At 39.7% G+C, this 26,462-nt stretch overlaps 1 protein-coding gene across 2 annotated transcripts in view; it reads left to right on the top strand.

Moving 5' to 3' along the window:
- The window catches only part of POLR3E (RNA polymerase III subunit E), a 29,627-nt gene extending 6,833 nt beyond the window's left edge, over window positions 1–22,794 (top strand). Inside the window, exons 9-21 of one of the 2 annotated variants that reach the window (XM_075179699.1) lie at window positions 1,369–1,488; window positions 3,350–3,435; window positions 6,222–6,266; window positions 6,820–6,911; window positions 7,793–7,913; window positions 10,408–10,489; window positions 13,206–13,265; window positions 13,776–13,933; window positions 15,474–15,538; window positions 17,093–17,583; window positions 20,410–20,487; window positions 20,608–20,733; window positions 21,682–22,794. In XM_075179699.1, coding sequence (XP_075035800.1) covers window positions 1,369–1,488; window positions 3,350–3,435; window positions 6,222–6,266; window positions 6,820–6,911; window positions 7,793–7,913; window positions 10,408–10,489; window positions 13,206–13,265; window positions 13,776–13,933; window positions 15,474–15,538; window positions 17,093–17,583; window positions 20,410–20,487; window positions 20,608–20,733; window positions 21,682–21,738 — 1,581 coding nt within the window. In that variant the 3' untranslated portion in view covers window positions 21,739–22,794. Of the gene's footprint in view, window positions 1–1,368; window positions 1,489–3,349; window positions 3,436–6,221; window positions 6,267–6,819; window positions 6,912–7,792; window positions 7,914–10,407; window positions 10,490–13,205; window positions 13,266–13,775; window positions 13,934–15,473; window positions 15,539–17,089; window positions 17,584–20,409; window positions 20,488–20,607; window positions 20,734–21,681 lie in introns of both variants that reach the window. The other variant, XM_075179698.1, reaches the window with a different exon arrangement.
- The last annotated feature ends 3,668 nt before the right edge of the window (window positions 22,795–26,462 follow it).

The raw sequence follows: 26,462 nt of genomic DNA, 5'->3' as shown, positions 1-26,462 counted from the left end.
CAAAACTTTGTAAATGAAAGTAATAAAAGTATAAACAATGCCTTCAATATGTTCTGCCTATCAGTTTGGGATTACCCTCTAACTTGATGTTGCTTACACCAGCGGTTCCCAAAGTGTGCGCCGTGGCTCCCCTGGGAGCCTTGGCGCTGTCACAGGGGTGCCGCGGGCCAGCCATAGAAAAAAACGAACAACAAAAAAACTTACCAATCCGTGCGGTGCCGGGGCCCAGCATCCTCCTCTCTCACGGAGCTTGTCACTGAATATCGGCATTCAGTGACAAGCTGCGTGAGAGAGGAGGATGCTGGGACCCGGCGCCGCACGGATTGGTGAATTTTTGCGTTTTTTCTATGGTGTTGCGCGGCAGAGGAGGGGGACAGCGCGGCAGAGGGGGACAGCGCGGCAGAGGAGAGGGGGTAGCGTGAGAGAGGGCAAAGGAGAGGGGGTAGCGTGAGAGAGGGCAAAGGAGAGGGGACAGCGTGAGAGAGGGCAAAGGAGAGGGGACAGCGTGAGAGAGGGCAGAGGAGAGGGGACAGCGTGAGAGAGGGCAGAGGAGAGGGGACAGCGTGAGAGAGGGCAGAGGAGAGGGGACAGCGTGAGAGAGGGCAGAGGAGGGGGACAGCGTGAGAGAGGGCAGAGTGAGAGGGGGGGGGGAGCAGGGTTAGTTATTGCAGCATGATGGGTCAGCGTTGTTTTTCTGAGCCATCATTTTTATTTTTATTCTTTATATACTTCTTCCTTCTAACTTGTATTTGTTCCTATTCCATCTTACGCGCTCAGGTAACTCCCCATTTCTTCACACCTTTTCCATGTTTGTTTCCACTACAGAATGTTCTGGAAATGGCACACTGGAACGTCTTCATGATTTTTAGGAAGCCCTGTTTTATATACGTCAACCTAATAATAACAAACTAATTATTTTGGCATTTGTAGTACTTTGCATATATGGGTCTGTCTGGTACCTCGTATCCCTGTCACCTATCTGTTTTTCTGTGACATCCACTCATCCTAACAGTAAAGTATTGCAGGTCTCTACCACGTGGTAATCCCTGTGTGCTCTCAACATGCTCCTCTTACCATCTCTGGACTGTATACACATCACCTTCTCACACACTTGGAGCGACAACATACACGTTCTCCTAGAAACATGTCTGCTCTCACCATAGATAATATTTTTTTTTACAATCCTTTGCTTTACAGATCACATAAGGTAACATTGATATTTTAGACTGTGTACTTTGTCCGACCGATATGTAACCGTAAAATACAATTTCTGTATCTATTCAGTTAATTTGATCCATGCATTTGGTAGGTGCAGTTTTTAGTACCTATCCAGGCTAACACAGACGATCGGTTGTTTTCTCCTCCCAGGTGCGTTTCTCCCGCCCAGAATCCGAACAAGCTAAACAGAGGAGAGTGCAGTCCTATGAGTTCCTACAGAAGAAACAGGCTGAGGAATCCTGGGTACATCTTCATTACTGTGGGGTCAAGGTGGGTGACAATGCTGTCCTGCAATTGGACATCTTTTCCCAATTTAAGTTTTATTCTCTCCTCCAAACAAACTATCAGGACAAGTGATTCACATACAGAAAAATACTATACTGTCTTTTTTTTTTTTTCCTTCAGTTTGTCAAACAACCTGTTTATTCAGAAGTTGCTCCCGGTTGTGCTCGGAGAGTTGGGTGCATTTGCACCCAGAGTGTAAGCAGGAAAAGACACATGCATGGAAACCCCCAATTACGTGCATAGGTTCAGTCGGACGCAGCTCAAATTGCCTCCAGCTGTATATCGGTAGCAGAGGGTTTTCTCAGGAGTGACAAGTCTGTGTACTTACAGCCCATGATAATGAAGTGTAGGGATTGTGTCTGTGGGGTGGCAAAAGTGAAAGAGGCCTTACCCTATTAGTACACAATATAATCATGTAATGAAGAGAATACTGTCTGGCCAGTGATATTAATAAGTGTAAATTACATTACAAATAAAAACATCTGTTTTCTTGTGTAAGAAATCGAATTGGAATCTATTTTCCTGCCACCGTACAAATGGAAATATCAAGCAATGAGAACAGATGGCCACAATGTTATATAATATAGCAACTACACTGATGAATTAAGTGTTGGAGGGGTCAAGATTGGTGACATTGTGCCGCTTTGCACCAATCTTGCGTCACCTGTAAGAGATATTCCTCACGACAGGTTTGTATGCATCTGTACCCAGGTCTACCTGTACCGAGCCTACGCTAGTCCGGCACCTCCCTCCCCGTTGCACCTCTCTAAGCGTAAGGAAGTCAGGGTGAGATGTGACAAAATATTCATAAGGGCGTATGTAAATGTGTGTATTGCGCAATGAGAAATCCAACTCTACATGGGCCTCTTTGTGTCTGATACATTTTCTTAAAAATCCACCCTACATCCCAGGTCACTGACTTGGTTCATTGATAAACTGCCCTGGTAGCTGCAGATGTCATTTTATCGTCTGTATCTGTTTACATATCTAATGTATTAACAAACAATTGACAATTCTGACAAATGCTTTTATTTATGGAAGCAAAAAATTAGATTGAATTAGATTTCTTGTGAGTCAGTTTAAAATGCCCAGTTATCATTTTGTCATACATAAGTGTAACCATACCTTACATTCACTGTGAGGAGCTCTGCTAAATAGTTTATTTAGGGGGGAAATGCCAAGGGTTGTATGGTGAAGGACTGGAGTATTTTTTAAATCTAGTTTTGGATATATTCGTTATAATATAGTCCCAAGCCTATAACCCTATTTTTTTTGTTGAAAATATTTGTTGAGGTTTTTTTTTTTCAGTTCAAAAGTAGTGATAGGTGGCCCACAGCTCCCCCCTGGTCCCTTTCTCTGCTGGTCCCAACTCTTATCTGCTTTATGCCCCACCGAGCCTTACTTGTTGCCCCAGATCTTATTTAATTAGTGAATGTGAAGGCTGAGGGATGTTTTAGGGCAAGTGGGAGGTATGAGAGGTGTTTTAAGGCAACTGGTGTTCCTAAGGGCATATGCAGGGGTTTTGGGTAATTGGGATTATGAGAGGTCTGAGTGGGGGGTTTGATTTAGTATTTGGGTTCTTTGACTAAATGTTTTGTTTTAACTTATTATTGATATTAAGGGTAATGTGTGGCCTCCTTGAAGGGCAGAGGGATCATTATGATTTAAATGTTTAAAAATAGCCATTCTGATTAGGTTTATATATGTTGTTTTGTGCTATATTTAACAGACTGAAGTACCCCTTGCATCTATCTGAGGCACCATTTTGGGTACACATATCCCAATTAGAGTGCATCATTAATTAGAGCCTACCTTCTGTAAATAATATAAAGCTTTCTGTTTGTAGGACAGTCGCTCAGAACATGAAAGACAATATTTGCTTTGTCAAAATCCTGGCATGACTGAGAATACAGAACTAATAAAATCCCCCAGGTACGTGTTTCTTTAAATAGTTGTTTTAGAGATAACAAAATCTTGGTTTGGTTTGGAGACAAAGTTCTTATACACCATGCAATACCTGTGTGGCTTTTTTGTTTTTAAGAGGACCTGTCGCTATGCCTTTTCATAAAAAATTATATTGACTGTAAGACATTATCCTTTCTAATTTGATATACATTATACATCCTCCTTCAGCAATATGAAGACCTAGACATAGGTTGTTATATTACCCCTAGAAAGCTGGAAAACAATTAACTCCTGCTCCGTCCTATAGCTTCCCTGTTCCTTCCTCTGTCCATGCCCTGAACAAGAGGGGGTAGGCACAGGACTCTTCTCCTTGTTTTTTGTTTGTTTATTTATTTTCTTATTGTTATACCTTTTGCACGACCTTCTCGGCTTCCCATTGGAAGGATGCCGGACAAATCGGGTTCTGCACCTGTCACATGGCCAGCCAATAGCAGGAGCTCTGTTATAACATTAACTTATTTGCAGGTCTCAGCTGGTACAGAAAGATGCCGCCTGTCTTTCTAATGCCTCCAGATTGCTTTAGACTGCCCCAACAGCCTGGCTTTCATTAGTAAGTCTTCCCAGAGGACGCAATGGTATCTGGCCAACGAGGACGGTCTCCTACTCCCCCACGAATTCTCGGGGAAGTGTTTTGTCCTTCTACTTCTCTTACTTTAGAGCATGCCAGGGCAGTATTGACACAGTCTTTTCCTTTCAGAATGCAAACGTGCATTTCCCTGGAATCTGTGTCCAGGAAAAGGAGCATTAGGCCCCCAACCTTGGTGGCCCATGGTTATGTATGTGCCATATGCCAAACTAAATTACCTGCAGCATATTCGCGGTCACTCTACATGTCTTTCTGCAATCCAAAGGAACACTCCTAGGTGCTGAAACCCTACAGGTAATACCTGAACCACAGTGGGTCCAGTCCCTAGCACAGTCAGTGGATTGCCTTTCCACACACATAAAATGGAGGGGAAGGCCCAAGTACTTCAGGCATTTTCCTCCCGGAACCTTCCTAGGTTAGGTCCCTCATTTCAGTCCATTATGAACCTTTCGAAGGAAAGTTGAAGATCTAGTTCAGGCCATGTGGGAAAATGGATTTCAGATCTCTGGATAGTGTGGATGCCTATATTCGTATCCATATAGGCGGACGACCAGTGCTTTCTCCACACTTTGCATGCAGCTCTCTTCCAACTCCCTTTAAGCCTGCTTTCAGATCTGCAAGCCCTTCAGATCATGGTGACACTTCTGCATCCTTAATATATCATGATTGTTTTGTATCTGGACAATATCCTGGTGAAGGCCTGATCAGGAGCTGGTGATTCATTATCTCCAGTCTACTACCCAGCTCCTGGAGTCGCACGGCTTATAAACCAGCTGAAATCATTTACTGACCCCGACTAAGTTATTGTGTTCCAGAACCTCCGTATTCACACAGTCCATCAGAGAGTGATGCGTTTCTTGGTTTGTGAAGCAGGTCTTTCGGGCATCTTGAGAGACCCTTCCATCTGTCTCAAAGTTTGATACCTACTATCCTTTACATAGGGCAGCACAGTGGCTAAGTGGTTAGCACTTCTGCCTTACAGCACTGGGGTTATGAGTTCAATTCCCGACTATGGCCTTATCTGTGAGGAGTTTGTACAAATTACTCCGCATGTTACAGAGTATATTTAATCAGTCACCACACTCTCTGGGAAAGGTGAAGTATATCTTGCATCGGACAGTTTGGAGGCCCTTCTTAGTTCCAGTGTGACATGGGTGCCAGTCTCCTGTGACCTGTATCCTGCACCCAGGATATATAGTGTACAGGAATCTTGCCAATCAAAGTTCTGGAACTCTGGGCCATCTTTCTGTCCTTGAGGTCATATATTGTGTATATAATTTATTTCCTGAATGTTCCTTCTATACATTATTAGTCATGTATGATATAGATAGGTATGTATGCCATACCACATATTAGTCATGTATGATATAGATAGGTATGTATGCCATACCACATATTGGTCATGTATGATATAGATAGGTATGTATGCCATACCACATATTGGTCATGTATGATATAGATAGGTATGTATGCCATACCACATATTAGTCATGTATGATATAGATAGGTATGTATGCCATACCACATATTAGTCATGTATGAGATAGATAGGTATGTATGCCATACCACATATTAGTCATGTATGATATAGATAGGTATGTATGCCATACCACATATTAGTCATGTATGATATAGATAGGTATGTATGCCATACCACATATTAGTCATGTATGATATAGATAGGTATGTATGCCATACCACATATTAGTCATGTATGATATAGATAGGTATGTATGCCATACCACATATTAGTCGTGTATGTAATACAGATGGGACACTTACTAATGTACCTTACCACAAGTAGATGCTAAAAGCAGGCTCAGTGGGTACATGCCCTCTTACCACTTTATTTTCCTTGCATACAATGCCAGTGTATAGGAGATGGGAAACATTTCAAGGCTACTATTTTTTAATCTCGAAGTCCCAAATGCTTCATATTTTTGCTTTGCAATGTATGATATTATGAGGGAATTAAAAGTGATACAATTGTTAGCTGCATAAGGATGATTTAGAATCAAAATTGAATTGTTCAAAATTTCATGCCATGCATTGCAGAATACTCTGCAAGCTGAAAGCTTGAATTGTAATTTATATATTGTGTATATGTGTATATACATTAAAAAAGTGGATGTATGATATAAACCCATCGATTTGTTATTTGCTTTAGTGAATATCTACAGATGCTGATGCCTCCCAGTGTTGAGGAAGAAGCGTAAGTGCCTCATTTCTCTCCATTTTTTTATTTTGTCCTGCTTGTCTTTCAAAAAAAAATTGAGGGTCTGTTATTGTGAATGTGTGTGTTGTGACAAGCACAATGGCTGTAAGTTATAAAGTTTTGCGTACGTGGTCTTTTGGTGTGTGTGTGGTGGCCGTACGGCGTCTTTTGGGGGGTGTGGTTGCCGTACGGCGTCTTTTGGGGGGTGTGGTTGCCGTACGGCGTCTTTTGGGGGGTGGTGGCCGTACGGCGTCTTTTGGGGGGTGGTGGCCGTACGGCGTCTTTTGGGGGGGGGGGTGTGGTGGCCGTACGGCGTCTTTTGGGGGGGGGGGGGTGTGGTGGCCGTACGGCGTCTTTTGGGGGGGGGGGGTGTGGTGGCCGTACGGCGTCTTTTGGGGGGGGGTGTGGTGGCCGTACGGCGTCTTTTGGGGGGGGGGGGGTGTGGTGGCCGTACGGCGTCTTTTGGGGGGGGGGGGGTGGCCGTACGGCGTCTTTTGGGGTGTGGGCGTACATCTTGCAGCAGAACTAATCACCTCATTTTCTCATACAGTGAAAAGCCAGTTGCTCCAAGCAATGTATTGTCAATGGCTCAACTGAGGACTCTGCCACTGGCTGATCAGATCAAGATCTTGATGAAAAATGGTACGTCCTGCTTACTAGTCTCAATAGGAGGAAATGTAGTGGATATATCTTTTAGCGTTATCACACCACAGTCTGACTCTTAAAGCTGCCTTACCTCTTAGGATAATATTACTTAGATGGCCCTAGCCAGATCTCTGGAAGCTGCTTCATATCTTTAGCAAACTTTTGGGGGGTATTGTGAGGGGAAGGACCAAACACGGGTTATAATCAAGATATTGTAGACCCCCCTTCTGCGCCATTTGAAGTTGGTGAGCTTTATTTATCTTCCAGTCCTGTATTACAGAAAAGCAGGGCTCTGGGAACAGGGGGCATGGGGAAGGGCCAGTTTGGAATATATTTTCCTACATGATAATGCAACTTTTAAATTATTATTTTAAAAGGAAAATCCTTTATTTAATCCACCCCCCCTTTTCATAACAAAGTTATCTAAAAATCATTGTGTTTATAATTAGTAAATATGATCTACACTATTTTTATACATTGATTATATACACTTTCTTGTAGAGCGTGTCTAACATTCTAGTGTTTTCATTTCCAGGTGATCTGGTGTATAGAATCCTCTGCACCTAACTAGAAAACATATCTAATCAATGATTAAAGTTAGGGTAGGGATTCTGTTTACTCAATTGTCTGTTTGGATCTGTTATACACATTTATGTATACGAAGGTGAACTTATCCTTATACACTTGTTTACACCCAATGTGTGGACTGAACTAGTCGTCTTCAGAATGTGCCTCACTGATTTCTCTGATTTGTAGTGAATTAACTGGCTGTACTTATGGTTTAGCTCAAATTGTTGCTTTCATTGTTTGATTGTATTTTTAGTGTGCAGTCGGTATGCGTTTTTATCTTCCTCTTTTTTCTGATTTTATCCTTGCAGTCAAGGTAATACCTTTTGCAAATCTCATGGGTTTAATGGCAGCAGGAACAGAATCCATTGCAGTTCTGCGATGTATACAGCAGGTGGCAATGTTGGTCCAAGGGAATTGGGTCGTCAAGAGGTGAGTACCGGATGTTTTTAATTTGGTACACCCTTATTTAAATGTGTTACATTGGGGGACATAGGACAATGGGTATAAGCACTGTCTATAGGACTTTGAACACTAAGGGAAATTTTAATTTTCATTTGCTCACACATTCCATTTTCCCTTTGAAGAGCTTATGGGCACGTCTGCCCTGGTGAATGGTGAAGCAGACCCTGTCCCTGAGCCATTTGTTTCTCTTCCCCTTTTGGTGTCTGTTGGCCATGGCTAGTGTTGTAGACCATCTTGCCATTCATCGCCATTGGTCCTTGGTCAAGTTGCTCCTCCATATAAGCGTCCTGTCAACGGGGATACTATTCCATTGTTTTCTTCACACTACATATCCTGGAGTTTCTGCAGTCAGGACTATATTTAGGAATTTTTTTTGTTCCCTTAAAGTCCAGGTCTTGGTGCTGGTGGTCCATTTTCAGCATTCCTGGGCTAGAATTCCCACTTTAGGAAGTTCCTTCCTGGCTCCCTCTTATTGGTCTCTTTGGCCGCAGTGGTACTGGAGCCTGGTCCTCGGAGAGCTGCTGAAGGTTCTCTTAGTGGATGCTCAGATTCATTTTCTGACGTGATAGGTTTCCTTCTTTGTAGCAATAAACTTGGGCAGAATATTTTCCATGTTGGCTGTACTTTTCATGCATCGCTCCATTCTTTATTTGCCATCATAACAGAGCAGTACTGCAGCTGGTTCCTGATTTCCTTCGTGGTGTCTTCCTTCCACCTGAATGAAGATATTTTGCCCCCTCTCCCTCCCATAATCCTATGGAGTCTCTACACTGTTTGAATGTAGTTTGTGCTTTGAAGAATTATCTCTTACTTCTACAGGGAGACTCCTAAAAAGACTAGTTGTGAATGGATACACTGGTTTAAGGCATGTTCTCTAAGATATAAGGATTCCCCCTTAAGGGTCATGGCCCACCCTACACTGATGGTGACATTTCTTAGACTTTCTGGCATCAAGGCTGCAGCATGGTCCTCCGCACACTTTCATGACGTTTTACTCCGTTTGGTGGTAGATGCCAGCTTTGGACACAGGGTTCTGCAGAGGGCTACTCGCTTCTGTCCTATGTTGTGATTCGTTTTTGTTTTTTATGTGAGCAACAGATTTTTTTTGTATTTCCCCTTTAACGGTCTTTCATGTCTGTTCTTTTGATGGATACCGAGTATTTCCCACCTATATATTCTTGGCTTGGGTGGATGTTTTCTTCTGTGGTCGGCATATTATTTTATTTTACTACGGTTTTATTTTTATTCCATCGTGTATTTGATTTATGGCCTGTAAGAGTTTGTCTTCAACCTCCTATAGGCAAGGTATATACTCCTCTTTCTGTGTCCCCAAATACACTACCCACGGATTTAATGCGAAGTACAGAAATCTAAACCTTTCTTAGTACATACAGTAATTTATATGTGCCCCACATATATCTACTGATAAGAAAACAAAGCTTGATGGAAAAAAAAATATTGAAGCTTAAAAGAAAACAGATATAATGTAACACTGGTGTATCAGGCTTGTTGTACTGTCAACTGTATACTTTACACTCTGATTTTATGTAAACTATTGATCCAACAATAGTTAAATACAGCATTTAGCAATCATAATAAAAATATAACTTATTGGTGTTTTTTGTATAACGATTGGAAATGTAAATAGCAAAAACAATGGTAATTGAGGAATCGGGGGTGGTCCATGTGCATCTGCGTTTTGATAAAGGATTATTAACCATCAGATTTCGGCGGTACGTCTATTGCCTCATCTATAACATAATAGTACTGTATCTTTTATATGTGTCTGGTTCTTTGAGTGTTAACCAGCTGAACCACATAGCAGTGACCTCTGCATTTCTGTCTCAGGCGGCCAAAGTGATTTCTTCCATACACATGTAAATATCACGTCTGTGTAACCAATCCCTTGTCTGTGGAGGACTAGTACATTTCTGCTTTACAGGGATAACTGCTTTAGCCAGAATGTTGAAATGCTTTAAAAGAGATTTCTATTATCTGCACATCTGGACATGTTTAAATCCAAAAATCAGGAGCTTCTAGCCTGGCTAGATGGTTTTATCTCTATAGAAACCCACTGCTTAAATCTGTTTTGGGTGTGTCCACTCCATAACTCTATTGAGGCAGATGGCCTGTTGATAAACTAGGAATTTGGTAACAGTACGTCCCCTCTGCTGACAAGGTTCTGTTTCATTTTGGAAGGCAAAAATTAGATTACTGAAATTAGAATCTTGTATAAGCACATACTGTATGTTTTATTATATGTATATTTAGTACAGCAATATATTTATTACAGCAATAAAATTGGAGGTATAATTTTGTACCCAATTTACTTAAAGATAAGAAACTGACAGTAGTTAAACCGCTCTTTGTTGGTTTTCTCTAGAAGACGGCATTCCTTCATGTAGGGATGGAGACCTGTTATTAGAGCCAAAGTTTACACTGTCCTCTCTCTCTTGTCCAGTGATGTGTTGTATCCAAAGGAGTCATCCAGTCCTCACAGCGGGGTCTCGGCAGAAGTTTTGTGTCGGGGAAGAGATTTTGTTGTAAGTGTGCAGAGCTGTAAAAACATATTAAGAATAATGATCTGCAGAATATAGATGGCCCCTAAAAAAAAATGAGCCTGTTATGGATGTATGTGCTGTTAATACATTTCAGCTAACTTATCTCACTGTATTCAGTGTGTTCTTGCGTTACAATGTTGGAAGACGATTACTCTCTTTATAACCTGAAACCTGACAACTCCTTTAAACCTAGGGTAGGTTTTTTGGGGGGCTCTTGGAAACAAAAACGGTTACTAATATTTTAAATTTGCCCCGATGGTACGTTCTCATACAAAGTACACCCAACTTCCATAAACCTTTTATTCTTCAAATCAAATATTCTCCAATCCATGTTGTTGAATGGGTTCTGTCATCATTTCTTTTTTACTATTTTGATAAATATAGCTATGATGCAAATAACTAAAACCTTTAACCATGAATCAAAGTGAACCAGCTTTCTATGTGGTTATGTTGTTATAAACCTTTCAGTAACAGCTTCCAGTTTAGCTAGTTATACATACTTTCTGTATAGGGGTAAACAAGCCCATGTAAGTGACCGGAGACACAGAAGCTTATCTGTGTCTTTACTTTGTACTGCAAAGGAGAACACGCTGTGTGTCTAGCTACACAAAAACCCACTGGCAGTAACTGCTGTTGGGTTAAAGCCATGATGGTACCCATATTTAAATTAAGTCTAAAATCTAATTTATTTGTGTTTATAAAAGCTTACTTATGGAAAATGGTAACAAAAAATACATTTTCCATAATTATGGTCATGGTTATTTTTAGAAATCTGCATCCCTGGAAATGTCCTTATTTTTAAGGGCTAAAAATAAGGGGTGGGGGATTTATTTATTTTTTGTCTGGTTTTTATACTTTTACGTGTCTACCTTTTTTTATTTAAAAAAAATAATAATAATAAATTAACATTTTTACAAAAGTATACAAAAGAACAATAATAATATGAGAAACAACTGTATTAAGGAAAGGTAGAGAGGAAGGAAAAAAAAAAGACAAATGGTGAAGTCACCATTGGAGAGGATCAATGGCAAAAAATCCCAGGGGGCAACCTAAGTAAACCTGATTCATCATACTGACAGCTATACCTTTTTGATTGCTATTAATATCGCCTTTTTTTTTTTTTTTCCCCAACACCCTTTTATAATTTAGTTTTATTGGTGCTTTAGGCTGAGCTCCAGACTTGCAGGGTAAAAGTACTCTTAGGGACCAACTTCGACAACTAAAGATCTTTAGTCTAGTTTTAAAGTGTATCTGTTATCTGTCATTTGTTGGTGAAGCAATTATCAGCCTGACCGCTCACTAGGAACTAGGGACTTCCCTGAGATGTGAGTGCTTCACACTAGGCCTGCTAGTGTCGCCACCCGGGCTGTGTGTAATTCTGTGGATTGGAGGTCAGATATCCAGTAGCCTTTCTCTTGTGAGAGGTGTCTTACGTCTCAGTGATGACAATAGTCTATAGCAGTGGTTCCCAAACTGTACGCCTTGGCGATCTCACAGGGATGCCAGGGCCAGTGGTAAGCAAGGCGGGGGACTACTTGGTAATTATTTTGACTTGGGGGTCCTTGAAAAAATTTTGGAGACCCTAAGGGTGCCTTGAACCGAAAAAGATTGGAATCCACTGGTCTATAGCAAATTGAAAATGTCAATATTGGTTCAGCCCGTAAAATGGCTGCCTCCACTAGTGACAACGTAACTACTCCTTTTACTTGTAAATCTTTAACTTGCCAATAATTATTACACATGTGGAATGATTCTTGCTTTCAGGCATAATACATAAAATGTAGAGCAGATTTGGCCTTCTCAGAATTACTAGATTAAGCCACATTTTAAAAGGTACATGTTACACTCATATTTTCCCTAAATTCCCAGCACAGTGAGTGTAAATATGGCTCCGGGCCTCCGGCTGAGCATTGAAGAATGTCCATGCAAATTTTATTTAAAATTTTATTCTTATGTGCTTCAAAGTTCTGCACAGTTTTACTTTGTAACATTAACGCTGCGATGGATGGGCTATGTTAAGATCCTCTAAACGTTGCTGCTAATTTTGGGAGGCTGGCTGCAATATTAGTATGATATGAAGCTGTATGTTAAGTTGGTTTCTGTAAAAATGGCCCTTTATATCCAGAGGGGCTGTATAGCACTCTACATTTTCATCTTTCATGTTCTGCCTACCTGTAGCTGGTAGAAATAAGATAGTTGACCAGCAGTGTCTTAAATAAACAGAAGTTCATTAGCAAGTTTTATTGTGGACTGCTATTTGGTAATATGCCATACTGCCACTTCTACTGCCTTCATTGTAAAGCTATCACATTCCAGTCACTAACATACCACCACTTCTAAATTCCCTCTTCAACCACTGAAGACCTCTATAAAAACTGTTGATTTGGTAAAACTATAAGAAATGTTGCAACCTATAGTAACCAGTGAAATTGTAGGTGTTCTTTTTTATAGTACAGTTTAGAAAATGAGGGCAAACCTCTGGTAGGTTGCTGGTGGTTACAGCACATTTTCTTCAGTTACTTGTGCACTAGTTTCCATACATGTTCTCTGTTGTGTTCAGAGCATTCTATACATGTCCTGCACTGGTCTCTGTTCACCAGCAATAACCTCTGTTCCAGCAGTCTATGTTTCAGGATGCAGGGTCTTCAGATCATAAATATAAGAATTATAACTAATTTCATGTTTACTCTATTCCTAGATGTGGAAGTTCACACAAGATCGCTGGGTGGTGAGGAAAGAGGTGGCTGCTGTGACAAAGGTAAGGAAGTCATAACCATTGTTACATGTGTACTATGTTGTGCTAGACTATTATGTGTTTTATATAGTTAATATAAATATTGTGTGTTCTGTTGCATCCGTCTCAAAAGACTACCTTCCAGTTTAAAGCCCTCCAGAATGTAAGCTGGTGCTCATAACTGGCAACATGTTTGCTCTGAAATTCAGAATGCTTTTACCTCTTAAAATGTTCCTAAAACTGGACGGTAATGCCAATCGGTGGTCATTGTAGCAATTATTACTTATCTTGCTGCTGTCACTGTATGGATACATGGTGAGCTTGTACAGAGAAGATCACTTGGATAAAGGACTAGCAGAGACTCATCAGTACCTGCACCTCCATCACCTCACTGATCTTGATGAATTAATTGTTTATATCAAAGACAAAACTGTAGACCCTTGAGAAAGCATGGACTATCGGATGTGGTGGTAGTAATTACTGGGAAATCTGTTCTGAACATAAAGAGAGCTCCTTGATTACTTCTTTTCCCAGCTCTGCCAAGAGGACGTGAAGGATTTCCTGGATCATATGGCCACCCCAAGAATCAACCAAGGCTGGGAGTTCATGTTGCCTTACAATGAAGACTTTATGAAGAAGCACCCAGATGTGGTTCAGAGGCAGAACATGCTGTGGAAAGGCATACAGTCCAAGTACGTATGGATAATAACAGTATAATGTCTTACATTATCATTATTGCTACACAACAGTTCATAATGCCTAGGAAATATGTAAGATGAGATTAAACGGGTCCACTTCTGCTTGCGTTTCAACCATGTTCTTAGACGTGTGAACAGACCTCATGATGTAAATGTGTCTATGAAAATTTTTTAAATGAGATTTGAGAAGGAAAAATGAACAGGGACTTGATATAAATAATTAAAGAGTTGGCCGTTTATTGTTTAGAATTTCTTAATCCCTTATTCCTTAATGTTTTTATATCTTGATCAAGTAGATTTACTAAGAACTTGGCCTGTGAAAATTGTTGCTCATTGATTATTATATTATTGTCTGAATTGACCTCTTTGGGCCATTAAGGAGAGCAAGGTAAAAAAAAAAAGTTAATTTGACCTGGGACAAACTATGTTACAATACAAGGGGTGCAATTTAGCTGATTATTTTGCATCTAAGGAAAATACTGGCTGCTTTTTCATGTAGCTTACAAATACTTGATAGCATTATTTTTACATTGAAATTTAAAATTGATCTAGGACATATCCTATCCCAACTATAAATCTGTCCCCACATTTTAAATTTACCTCCCACTCCAATGCAATATGGTTTTGCCAAGGTGCAAAGTTACTCCTCTTCTATTGCTTTGCTCTCCTTAAAGACTCAGGCTCTTTGTGTAGAGAGAGCTACACTCTTGGACACTTTTAGCACAAAAGTCTGAACCCCTTATTAAGACCTATTACAAGTAGTTGAAGAGCTCCGGGAGTTCACTCAGAATTGAACTCCCCCCTATCTATCTGATGGACAGATGAGGGAGGGCATTTAGAGTATGGCAAGATTTGATTTTAGTTTCAATTTTCAACATTTCGTAAGGGTGTTATAAAACAATGACTTTAAGGAGGCAAGTACAGTTTGTAGAAAGCAAAATATACTCTTACATAAAGGCACAGAGACAAAAATAGGACATTTTTTGAAAAGATTTAGAAACAAAAATTACAGTATGGCAGCTAGATCTCTAGGAATCGCAGGCACCGAATATGTTTAAATAAAGCATTGGAGATAAGTGAAACGAGATTTTGTAAATACAAGGAATGTAGTAAAATATGTCGAAAGGATATCCGGTTAACAAAGACTGAAGCTGAAACAGATTGCAAAATATAGAATATCTATTCCCAGAATCTCTTCCAAGTTTATAAACAGCTAAAAAAAAATAAAACCTATAATATTGGGCCACACAAATAATAATGTAGGAAAAATAATTGTAGGAGATGATGATTATTTTTTTTTAATGTATCCACAAAGAAGGAAAAAGTACAAGGAAGTAGTGTTGCAGAAAGCTATGCACATAAATAAATGTTGTCTAACAGTGGAGGATGCAGTTACACCTAAACAAGAGCAAGACCCATAATGCACTTGGCCTCTGTGTGCAATAGGAAGAGGTTTCTAAGTGAGCGATCTCAGACCTCTGAATAAGACCTGCTGTGACTATGGAGGATGACATGGCTTCTGCTTCTTTTGCAGGTTAGAGAAAGTGTTTAATTTATCAAAAGAAGATCTGATGCCAAAAAGAACAGATGGATCTACAGGTAATGTTACAATGTTTTAAGCTGTCTGCAGTTTCTTTTGTTTTTTTTCCATGTTCTTGTCTCCATTACATTTACTACTAAATTACTGTTTAATCTTTTTTTTTTTTAAAAAAAAAAAAAAAAAACATTAGTGCAGCAGAGAATAAAATATAGTATTCTGGGGCTCCAGCCTGGACTGGTGTCCTCCTCTGTGACTGCCCACATCTGGCTCTCATTATCTGTTGGCCAATGCCACAAGGAAGTGGGGGTGAAAGTGGTGGTGTTACAGTACACGTCACCTGGACACACCCCAGGAATCCGGTAGCCCATTGCCCCTAAACAGTTACTGCTGGCTGTCTTTTGGGAGTCATTTCTGTTCGTCAGTGGATTCCTATATTTCAAGGTTCCTTAATAGATCCAAATGACTACTAGCTTTGCCTGAGTGATTCCTGAATTCTACATTTATTTTGCATTATTTGAAATAAAATTTGAGCTTATGCAGTGATTTTCCTATTCCATTTTGATGGTATGTATTTCAGATTTTAATATTTTCAAGCTTCGTCCCTCCTAAACACACATACACGTGTGTCTGTATATACACACACACACACACACACACACACACACACACACACACACACACACACACACACGGACTGACCCTATAACTTATGATACATTTTGTTCTGTCCTGTTCTCAGCCAGTGCACAGGCTTAATTGAGGATTTGATTTTCAGACATTAATCCTGCTTAACTATTAGTTTGGCTGCAAACAAACATGTGACTCAGTTACTGAAGTTGTGTTCCTGTTGGTCTCGTATACAATAAACTACACATCTGTACTTTACTCATAGACAATACTTCATAATAAGTTCAGCTAGTGACATCCAGCATTGTGCAGGAATCCTTTCCATCTTTCACCTCCTAATTTTTACATCTGTAGTGTTGCTCCCTATCAACTCCAGTCTTATTGTGCTTTCTCCACAACTTAATAAAAGTGTCTCTTCTATGTCACTGCTGTTACTGTAGATGGAGATAAACATAAAATAGCTGAATTATATAGAATATGCTTCACACCTGTAATTCTTAGCAGCGGAGCTTATTACTGTGAATTTATTACCCTAAAATATACGACCTATTTATCCAAGGACATCTACTGTCTGTCTTGGTGAATCTGTCTGTAGTTTTAAACTCCTGACACTGCCCCATGCACATAGAGATCTGACCTCCCCAGCATACGAGTGGTCACTGCCTTCCCCACATGTGTGTACTGAAATGCTCTGTACTGCTCTGACCATTCAGATGATCTGAATGGTTACAGTTTGTTCTGTCTGCGCCCATTTATTCAGCCGCGTGAACATAAGAAGGTGCTCTGACCCTGCTCAATTACATCTTAAATTAAAAGTAGAATATATACATTACAGAAAGGAATTAACTTCGGTGTAACCATGGGAACTCTAAGTTATAATTCCCAATAAGTTGGTAAAGGCGCAGTCTTACCGCGCTCACACGTGACTAATCCACATTTGCTCTCTTTGCTCTGAATTGTGACATATACTTTGTATCCTTTAGCAGCTCCGTCCATGGTGATCCCTGGGGACCAAGTGTTGAACATTGCCAAAGTGAAAGCCAAGGAGAACCAGGCCCGGCTGGAGAAGGACTTGCAGAAGAAGAAGGAGCTGAGCAAGCAGGCTTCCAGCACAACCATTGTGGCAGACATCCACATCAAAGAGGAGCCGATGAGTGAGGATGAAAGCATGGACACATCTGCATACGACAGTCTGAAGAATGGGATGGTCAATGGTTCCCACGTAGATGAAAACTCTCTGGAGTCGATGAACGGCCCCGGCAATAAAGGAGACAAGGAATCTGTTGCGAAGGAACTGAAAGAGTTTGTGGTTTCAACATTTAAGAGACAATATGTGTTGACCATGAGCGAACTTAAACGTTTATTTAATCTTCATTTAGCCAGCCTTCCTCCTGGACACATTCTGTTTAGTGGTATCTCTGACAAAATGTTGCAGGAAACGGTTTTAAACTCTGGCTGCAAACAGATCCTGGTGCCTGTAAGTATAGACTGTGTTGTATGCAAACGTTTAACCTCCGTTTTCATGTGTATTTGTCAATTCTTGGTTTGGTTAGCAGAGAGCCGAGAGAGAATTTTCCTTCGGTCAATCACAAATAAGTCTATGGCCCTTGGAACATGCCTAACTTCTAGAGGTTGTCTTTGCAGCCAGATGGTTTCTGATTATCCTGCTCTACCTTGCTTACAATATTAACACATGGGTGTCATTCATTCCTTGTGTGTTCTGTTAGTTGAATGGATGATAGTTAACTTAAGAGTAGTGTCATCTATCGCGTATATGGCCGTGTAATGACATGGTTTAACAGATCATACACTTAGTATTTACTGTCAAGCATTTTCATTGAAAGACAATGTGCGTATAGCAGAGTTAGGCGATCTGTTCTGATAGAAGCCGTAGGGCATGCTGTTACTTGTAGTTCCACCACGGGTTGATGAAACCAATGATTTCTACTTTTATGGCCTGGTTGAATTTACTTTGATCCATCCCAGGTGAAGCTTACTGAAAAATGAGTCACTGATCTGTATGTATCTATTCTCCAGCATTACAGCTTGGGAGCCTGTACTACAAGTATCTTAATCTTAAGTAACAAACCTGCTGTACAGATTTCAGCACCCTGAGGTCCAGTTACGTGACTCCTGCGTTGTGTGGAGTGTGAGGGTTTAACCATAATCATTTAGAGTGCTGCCTCATATCTGACATGTAAATGAAATATTTTATGAATAAAGCCCCCTCTCCCTAACAAGTAGACTTGTGCACTCCAATACCTGGGAGGGATCGTAGCTATTTTGCAGCTACTGACCACTGCCGGTGCTGGTAATGGTTTTTTTAATATGCGGCAAAGCCTGGAGGCTTATAAGAGAGTATATAGATCAATTCTACCTTCAAACTCCCCCAGGCAACCGGCCCCTGCATTGGTGGATGGGGGCGATTTGAGCAAATATTTTAATGTGCAGATAATCTGTTTAAGAGATTTGTTAGGGGAACATTTTTTTTAACCCCATAAATGTATCCTCATGGACTGTGCCAACAAGAACGTTGCAGTGGAGAATGACACATGACTAGCAGTACGCCATGCCGGAGAAAAGCGTTGGTGTGGGAGGATTTTATTTTTGCCGTCGTAGGCTATGACTATCTTCATCTAGGCTGAACAAGCATTATGCTATAAGGATTAATATACCCTTACATTTTGTTGCTTTAAAGGCCCCCTAAACCTAAGATGCAAAGTGCTTTGGATGAAGCCGCTACAAATAACATTCAGCGCTATATGTAAAAGTTTCTGTACCTGACACTTGCTATGGAGCAGAGTACAAGATATTGTTCTGCTACTAATCAACTTCTGCATCAAGTGGTTGAAAGTACCCACATACAACGGACTGGAATTACCAGCCATGGCGGGTGACATCCGAATGGTCCCCTGTTAGAAGTTGTAGAGCCCAAAAGGATTAGCGTTCCTTGTATTAGAATTTACAGGCTAACAAAAAACTGAGTTTTGGGTGGTGTTAGGTGAAATCAAGTTAAATGACAATCTTGGGTGCAGGCTGTCCCCCAATCCTCCCCTCTATCTTGTCTCTAACAGTCAACAGGGATCATGTAAGGAATTTTTAATATGTTTCACCCATTAATAAATTAGTTCCCAACCCAAACGCTAGACAACTAGGGTCATATAAGGATGTGATCACGCTTTATAATAACTATGAAGCAGTGAAAGTATAATAGAGTATTTCAATATTTTATCACTTCATAGAACCTTGTCCTGCTCAGCACCCCACATCCTATTATGTTCTACCCATTGTACTCAATTATGGTTCATAAAGCCACAACAGCTGTGGCCTTGTCTACACACTGCAGTGCGCTGTTGTAACCAACTGTATATGGACAGTCAAGATTAATCCCTAATTAAAAGCTTGATGTATATTCTCCTTCAGTAGAACTAGAATGTAGTTCATAAAACATTATGTAGAATGGTCAGGAACCAGTTGGAAAAGGCAAAACTTCAGGCAAATTGCAGTATAGGATATTTTTTTTTCTTTGTATAAATTCAGTCGCTCTCCCAACAACAATTGTTAACATGGATTTATAGTCCAGGCTACTTTGGGGCTCAGAATGTTAAATTGCGTCTGTGATTCAAAATAACTGACTGAAAAATTACCATCATCACACATTGCTTTCTTGAAGTTATTGCGCTATCATATTTCTAGTTTATTTAATTTATTTAATCCTTTACTTTCATAAAAGAGCTCTTAGGTACTAATAAACGTGTTGAAAGTTCAGTCAACCTTACAAATGAGATGTTTAATTTAATTAAAATCCTGCATTCAACTTTCCTGGAGGGACAGATCTTTAATTATGTTGCAATAATAATAAATATATATATATATATATATATGTCATGTTGAGCTTTAGATTCTTTAACACAGTGACTGACAGTTTACCACACTTGCTTTGCAGAAATGTGTAGTGTTGGTTGTTGGATTGACACACTGGTAAGGCCAGGGATGTTGCAGAAACTCAGATTACTAAACTTTTTGTTTATCAGGACGCTGTCCTATAAACGTGGGAGGAGCTTATGCTATCGGTAATAGGGTGGAGGAGATGAAATGTTTGATCTTGGATCAGTTTGTGTTTTAGCTTTAGTTTTTCCTTAATTGAGTTGGTGAAGATGGTCAGTCTGTTGTAATTCTGTGCACATTCAGATTGCTGTATATATATTTTCAGTATTTTGGATTTTGTTGGGGGAGTTTGGGTATGTCGGGCTATTTCACAAGTGGTCAAGAATGGAATCCTGACCTGTTGTTTCTGTGCTAGTTTCCTCCCCAGAGCACTGCTACACCCGAGGAACAGAAAGTGTTTGCACTCTGGACTTGTGGGGATACTTACGACAAGGTAAGTAATAGTCCCTCCTGTGGATGGATCATCATTCTCTTTATTACCCATGAAAGTACCCGGCCCCCTGCTGGTTAAAGTGAGTCATTGCTGAGTTCAGTCTGCATCTCTGTGCCGTAGGAAAGGCAGGCGCTGCTGGAGCTCTTCTCCAAGGGACACAGATTGCGAAGGAACATGATCCAGGCACGGCTGAGCCAGGAGTTTGGAGAAAGTCTCAGTAAGCAGCAGCTGGATAAGGTGCTGAAGGTATGAAGTGTGAAAGGAATTAAACCTTTTGGGTAAACTGTTTTAATTGGCTTAACGGCTCAGACTTGTGTTTACCAGGTTCTGTAATGCTCCAATGCCATTTAACTACTTCGGTGCCTTTCACAATGAGCATAACTCTGTTATCTGCATAGAAGAGCACTACATACGCTACACTACCCTAGCTACATATAAATGTACATCATATAGCTAGAGAAGGACTGGTGGGGGTCCCAGATTCATTGTGATGACAATAGTCACCTTCTGCTAGTGAGCTGCGTCTGTGCCAGGTTACTGTACAGTGTCACAAGCTGCTATAAGTGGCCTATAAGACAGTCAGCATGCAATGCAGCAAATAGGTTTCAAAGCATGTTACAATGTTTTAATTCCAATGTTTGTTTGTTTTTGTAAATGCTTTGTATATGGTGCAAGACTGTTTAAATGTCTGCTTGCACAGATAGTTGGGGCACCATAGTCTCTCACCAAAGATATTTATACTTTTGAGTTTTTGTTTTCCCCACTTCCAGCTTGGACATGACCTCTGGTCTCTTTCACCAAATATATTGTTTTATTTCCCAGGTATCTTCTTGTGCTGTTTATTAATGTTTTTGTACATCCGTTGTTTTCGTTGCCCTTGGATATGACACAAAGCTGCAGATCTGTGTCATAACCCTGTGCAATGTAAAGAAATAAATTTGCCTGGTGATTTAAAGCTAGAGATAAAAAGAAAGCTATTTATTTAATAAAGGTTAAAAGCCATGAACAAGCCAATGTCAATCATTTTAAATGTGTAAAAACCCCTTTTAACAAGAGTACACTTAAAGAAAGGTAATCAGGAACTCTTGTTTTAGTTTGCGTTGTATGTGCTGTATAATGCTATCCATGTATATCTGGGCAGAGGGTAACTTGGACATAAACTGCTTGGATTTCATTGTACGTTTACTTCTCTAGGACTGTTGCGTGTGTTACGGAGCTATGTGGTATCTTAAAGGAACGGTGCAAACCTGACATTACCGGCAACCGGGCAGTAGATGAAGAACACAGTGGCCTGGGAACAGACTGTATCTGATCCGGATTGTAACGTGTCAGGCTCTAGCACCATCACACAACAGTTACCAAAGGGATATGATGCAGTTTTCTGCATGGCCTATAGAGGGCAGAGCATTCAGAGGAAGGAGGCTGCTCTGTCGGGATCTTTACTTTTTGCTTTTAAATCTTTTTTTTGTTCTTTAACCCAAATAAATGCACAGAAACACGCACACCCAAAGGATGAGAAGATGGGTTAAGTTTGGGTTTACCATGTAGTGCCAGCTTTATAAAGATTAATTTGGATGACGTACAGGAACAAAAATGTTCCTGCAGTAATAATCTTTTAGCCCTAAAGATGAACTTTCCTAAAGTAACTTGTGCATGGTTTTCTCCCCCTTATTCAATATGTCAGGCACCGATTGGCTGCTCTACCACCAGCCTCTAAATGAACAATCTTCTCACAGTAGAGGCTGCCATTTTGTGCCCAGAACAGATATTCATGAGCGGAGCCTATTGGCATAAACTGGGGACATCACTGAGGCACCTTGTAATGTCACTAGCGCTTAGGGAATTGATAGACTGAAGGTTCAGACAGTAAAATGGCTGCCTCCACTGTGTGTAGGCGGTAGGGCCACTTTAAAACTTAAAACAATTAGTCATTTCACTTTCTTTCCATGCTCCATCAGGAATTCGTCAAGCTGTTTTCTAATTCCAATATTATTTAAAAGATTTCTGATAACTGTATGATATTATTTAAAATATTAAGTAGTTAATTGTTAGGTTTTGCTTTATTTACTACTGCCATGTAGTTCGGTCGGCAGTGTATTTTGGCTTGTGCCATAGGTTGCCTAACTTACTCTGTACACAAAAAGCCTTTTGGTCCCACATATAACTGTAATAACACATGGTCTGCAGATGATGGGTACCAAAAATGCCGGTAGTAAAGACTGATCATTGATTTGCTAGATTCGGTTTAACTTGACGTTTTTTTATGTAAAATATTTCCTAATGTAAAATAAAATATATTGGATTAAATGTATTCATTATATTTTAGTTATCGCCCAATTTAAAAAAACAAAAACATAATTTTCTAGGCTGGGGGAAAATGTTCTTGTTTTAATCTCTGGAGGGAAAAAAAAAAGTTGTGTTCTGTTATAAAGCCACTTTAAACACCACCTGTTGGCTGCACAAGCTGGAGGCAGCCATTTTTCATGAGAAGAAAACAAATCACACCATGTTCTATATCTAGCAATATGAATTTATGTTAAATTCTATTTCTTATTTTTTTTTTTTCTTTCAATTCTTAGCCACAAGGTCGACAAACAAATGAGCGCAGATCTCGTTGCCAGCTGACCGACTCATTATTTTATTCAAAAAGCATATTAATTTCTGAGACATTAAAATTGATTCTTATGTGTTCTTACTGGAGAGATGTGTAAAGTATTAATCTTGTGGTAAAATGGAGGCCGCGTGCGCACAGTTGTTTTATATCCGTCTCCCGCTTTGTTCTAGTTTATGATGGAAGATTGTGGACTTCTATGAAGAGAGCGACTGAGAGTAGGTGCTTTATGCAGGTGGATGGTGGGGGATGGGACACTTTCTTTTCCTCTGCTCAGTTATTCACCACTTCAGAATGCCCTGAATTACCATCTCTACATAGAGATTAGGGATTACCTGACATAAACACGATACAGACCATACCCCATACTATAAAAGGAAATGCAGCCATCACTGAGCATAGCTTAGGTTCCTTTTTGTCTATTTAGTTCCGTTGACTGATGTGTTTGTATGTATATGCTGCTGTACGGGATTATCTAGAAGTCTGATATTCGTTATGTGGTAAAAGATAGCATGCGTTCTGAACATGCGTAACTGGGGAAGCCTATTGGACATACACAACATTTTGAGTAATATGTGCTATATTGGATACATACCGGGCTTTTACATCTTTAGGCCTCGAACAGTCCAGAATTTTGGCATTCTAATAGGTGCCACGCCTTTGGTTTATTAGTGTGATGAACAGATTTGGGCTTGCCTAGGTAGTCTATTGGCCTAGATAGAGTTAATATAATTTGCTCATGTGGGCGACATTTTTTTTTTCTCCCTAGACTTTCTCTCTGTAGGTGATACTACTGTTTTTATGATTGCACTATCCAATTATTTTCAATTGTTTTTTTTTTTTTTTTATCTTCGTTTTCATACCATCATGGTGAAAACGGAATGGAGAGATCCTTAACACTTGCTCCCATCAGTCTCTATTAATGTTGGCTCACAAGTTACAACAGACAACAGTCTTTGTTTCTGAAATTGATTCTCTAACAAAAGTCTGCTCTAGTACAGACTGTCCATCAGTCTTGTAAAAGTCCCTTGTGGAACAATGGCACATGTCAAGCAATACAATATATCTGTGTTTACATTCAATGTTAACCCAGTGTTTCCCAGTACATATGTCTTGCACAATAAGCTTACAGTTCTGATTACATGGAATTGCTGAACAGAATGGCCTTAAAATTGTTATACTGAAATTAATGGAGAGAGTCAGCAAGCCAGTCGGGCGTATTGTGATAAAAATACAAATAAAATTGGTAAATGTTAAAAAAAAAAAAAAATTGTCAATCTTTGTCCTTTATTACTGGGAAATGGTAGTGTCCTGAAATTCTCAGAGACTTTGATTGGAACAAAGGTGTTTAATAAGTTATATATTGACACCCCACGCTGCATATTAAACATCTGGCTTTACAAACAACGATTACTCTGCTGGGCATTAAGCAACACATACATTTCAGATTACCTTTAGAAATGTAGAAGCAGCACAGCAAAACTATTAACGTATTTGTGATTTCCACATATATTTTTTGTTCCACAACCACGTCTTACATCCCGTTTTGTAAATTTGTACAGTAATTGTGAAAGTTTCCTCCTGCAAAGATCTTCTAGAATATTTATACACCGTGTAAAGTATTTCCTGAACCTCTACAGTAATAGTAGCGGTAAGGCTAAAACACGGCTATCGTTCACTTTGACAATAATGGGGGAGAAATAAAGAAAGGCTTCCAACAATAAGGAAAGAATGTAAACTATAAAGAAAAGGTGGAATGTGAAAAAATGTCACCTTAAGTGCATCCGAATACCATTGTTTCTAGTGTTCCCGTACCCATAGGATTTCACACTAGTTCCATTTCAGCCTATAAATATTTTAAAGTCTAGAAAAGCTAGATTAAAAAAAAGCTATATTAAATTCATGAATAGCCAATGGGTTTGTTGCCAAATTACCTTTTCCACCCTGTGGTCAATATACTGCAGTAAAATAGAGTTCCCGAGGCAAGGAGAAAAGAGGGTGTAACGTGTTGACAGCTCACATTTGAACTGTTATTGTTTTTATTTTTTATTTTTTTTAATATAAAGTATTCTATTTTGTGCATTAACAGTACCATATACGAACGGCACCAATTTCTACATACACATTAAATTGTGCACATGGTAAGACAATTTATAACCATAATACAGCTATTTCATGGGTCATTAAGTTTGTATCCAGTACGGACAGCTGATGATGCATTTCCAGATCTCTTCCAGTTTAGCTGAGCAGTCTCTACTTGTATATGTCAATTTATAGAGGGGTAAGGCAGAGTTAATTAACCTGTTTCCATTCCACTAGTGTTGGGAGATGGTTAATTTCCATTTACCTGATATTAGTTTTCTATCATAAATAGAATAACCTCAATCTCCAGAAGACTCTTCATCCCTCCTGGAGACCAGTTCCTCTACAATTCCCATAATTGAGAGCAGATAATAGGTCACCTAAATGCATTAGAGAGAAATTCTGTGTGCTCTGACCAGAAAGGCCTTATAACTGAACATTACGGTACAAAATGTAGGAAAGAGACAGTTTACTGCAAGCAATTAAGGCATGTATCTCTAGGCAACCTTATCCTCATCTGTAACCTGCAGGATGTGTAATCAGTGGTACAGATATATAGCCTGAATAATCTCCAGTGTCGTCAACGCATTTTGTCCTCGTTAGACTTAGGAGGGTGAGGTTGTGGAGAGGACACAGGAAACAGCTCTCAAACTGATCACAAATGTTTTTGGGACTGTTACGGGATTCAATTCTACTGTGATCTAAGGATCTACAGGCTTCCCAGATCTTAAGATTCCTGATTGAATCAAGATGACTGTTCTTACAACAAGTGATATAATATGATTTATCTGTGAGTATACAGAATTTTAATGGGTGTTTTTTTAATATTGTGTTATATACTACACTATATAGTCCTTATCTTGTGTTTGGAACTATACAGAGTTTCTGTGCATATCGGCACCATACAGGATCTAACACAGCGAAGACTATATATTTTATCTATGGTATGTACATAAACTATTGAGGTGTATGATACCACCTAAATTACTATAAAATACTACACGATCACTGGTGGTCCTTACTTTTTTGGTACCATGATATCGGCGATATCCATATTCAGCATTGCTGGTGTTATGGTGACGAGAGATTACCATGTTGATGTGCTCCGGGTATGCAGAATACTTATAACTTATTATTGACCCTAACTACTAGTAACACTACACTATTAGGCACTCTTCTCTTCACTTCTCTCTTTCAGATTATACCTATTACCGGATTTACCTCCTGGTTACTCATTACCTGATTGGCTGCCACCTTTTATATACAAGAGAGTGTGACTTAT

This window comes from Mixophyes fleayi, chromosome 7 (genome assembly GCF_038048845.1).
Source record: "Mixophyes fleayi isolate aMixFle1 chromosome 7, aMixFle1.hap1, whole genome shotgun sequence".
Taxonomy (NCBI): Eukaryota; Metazoa; Chordata; class Amphibia; order Anura; family Limnodynastidae; genus Mixophyes; species Mixophyes fleayi.
Note: the sequence above shows the minus strand (reverse complement) of the source record. Positions and strands in the feature narration are given on the sequence as shown.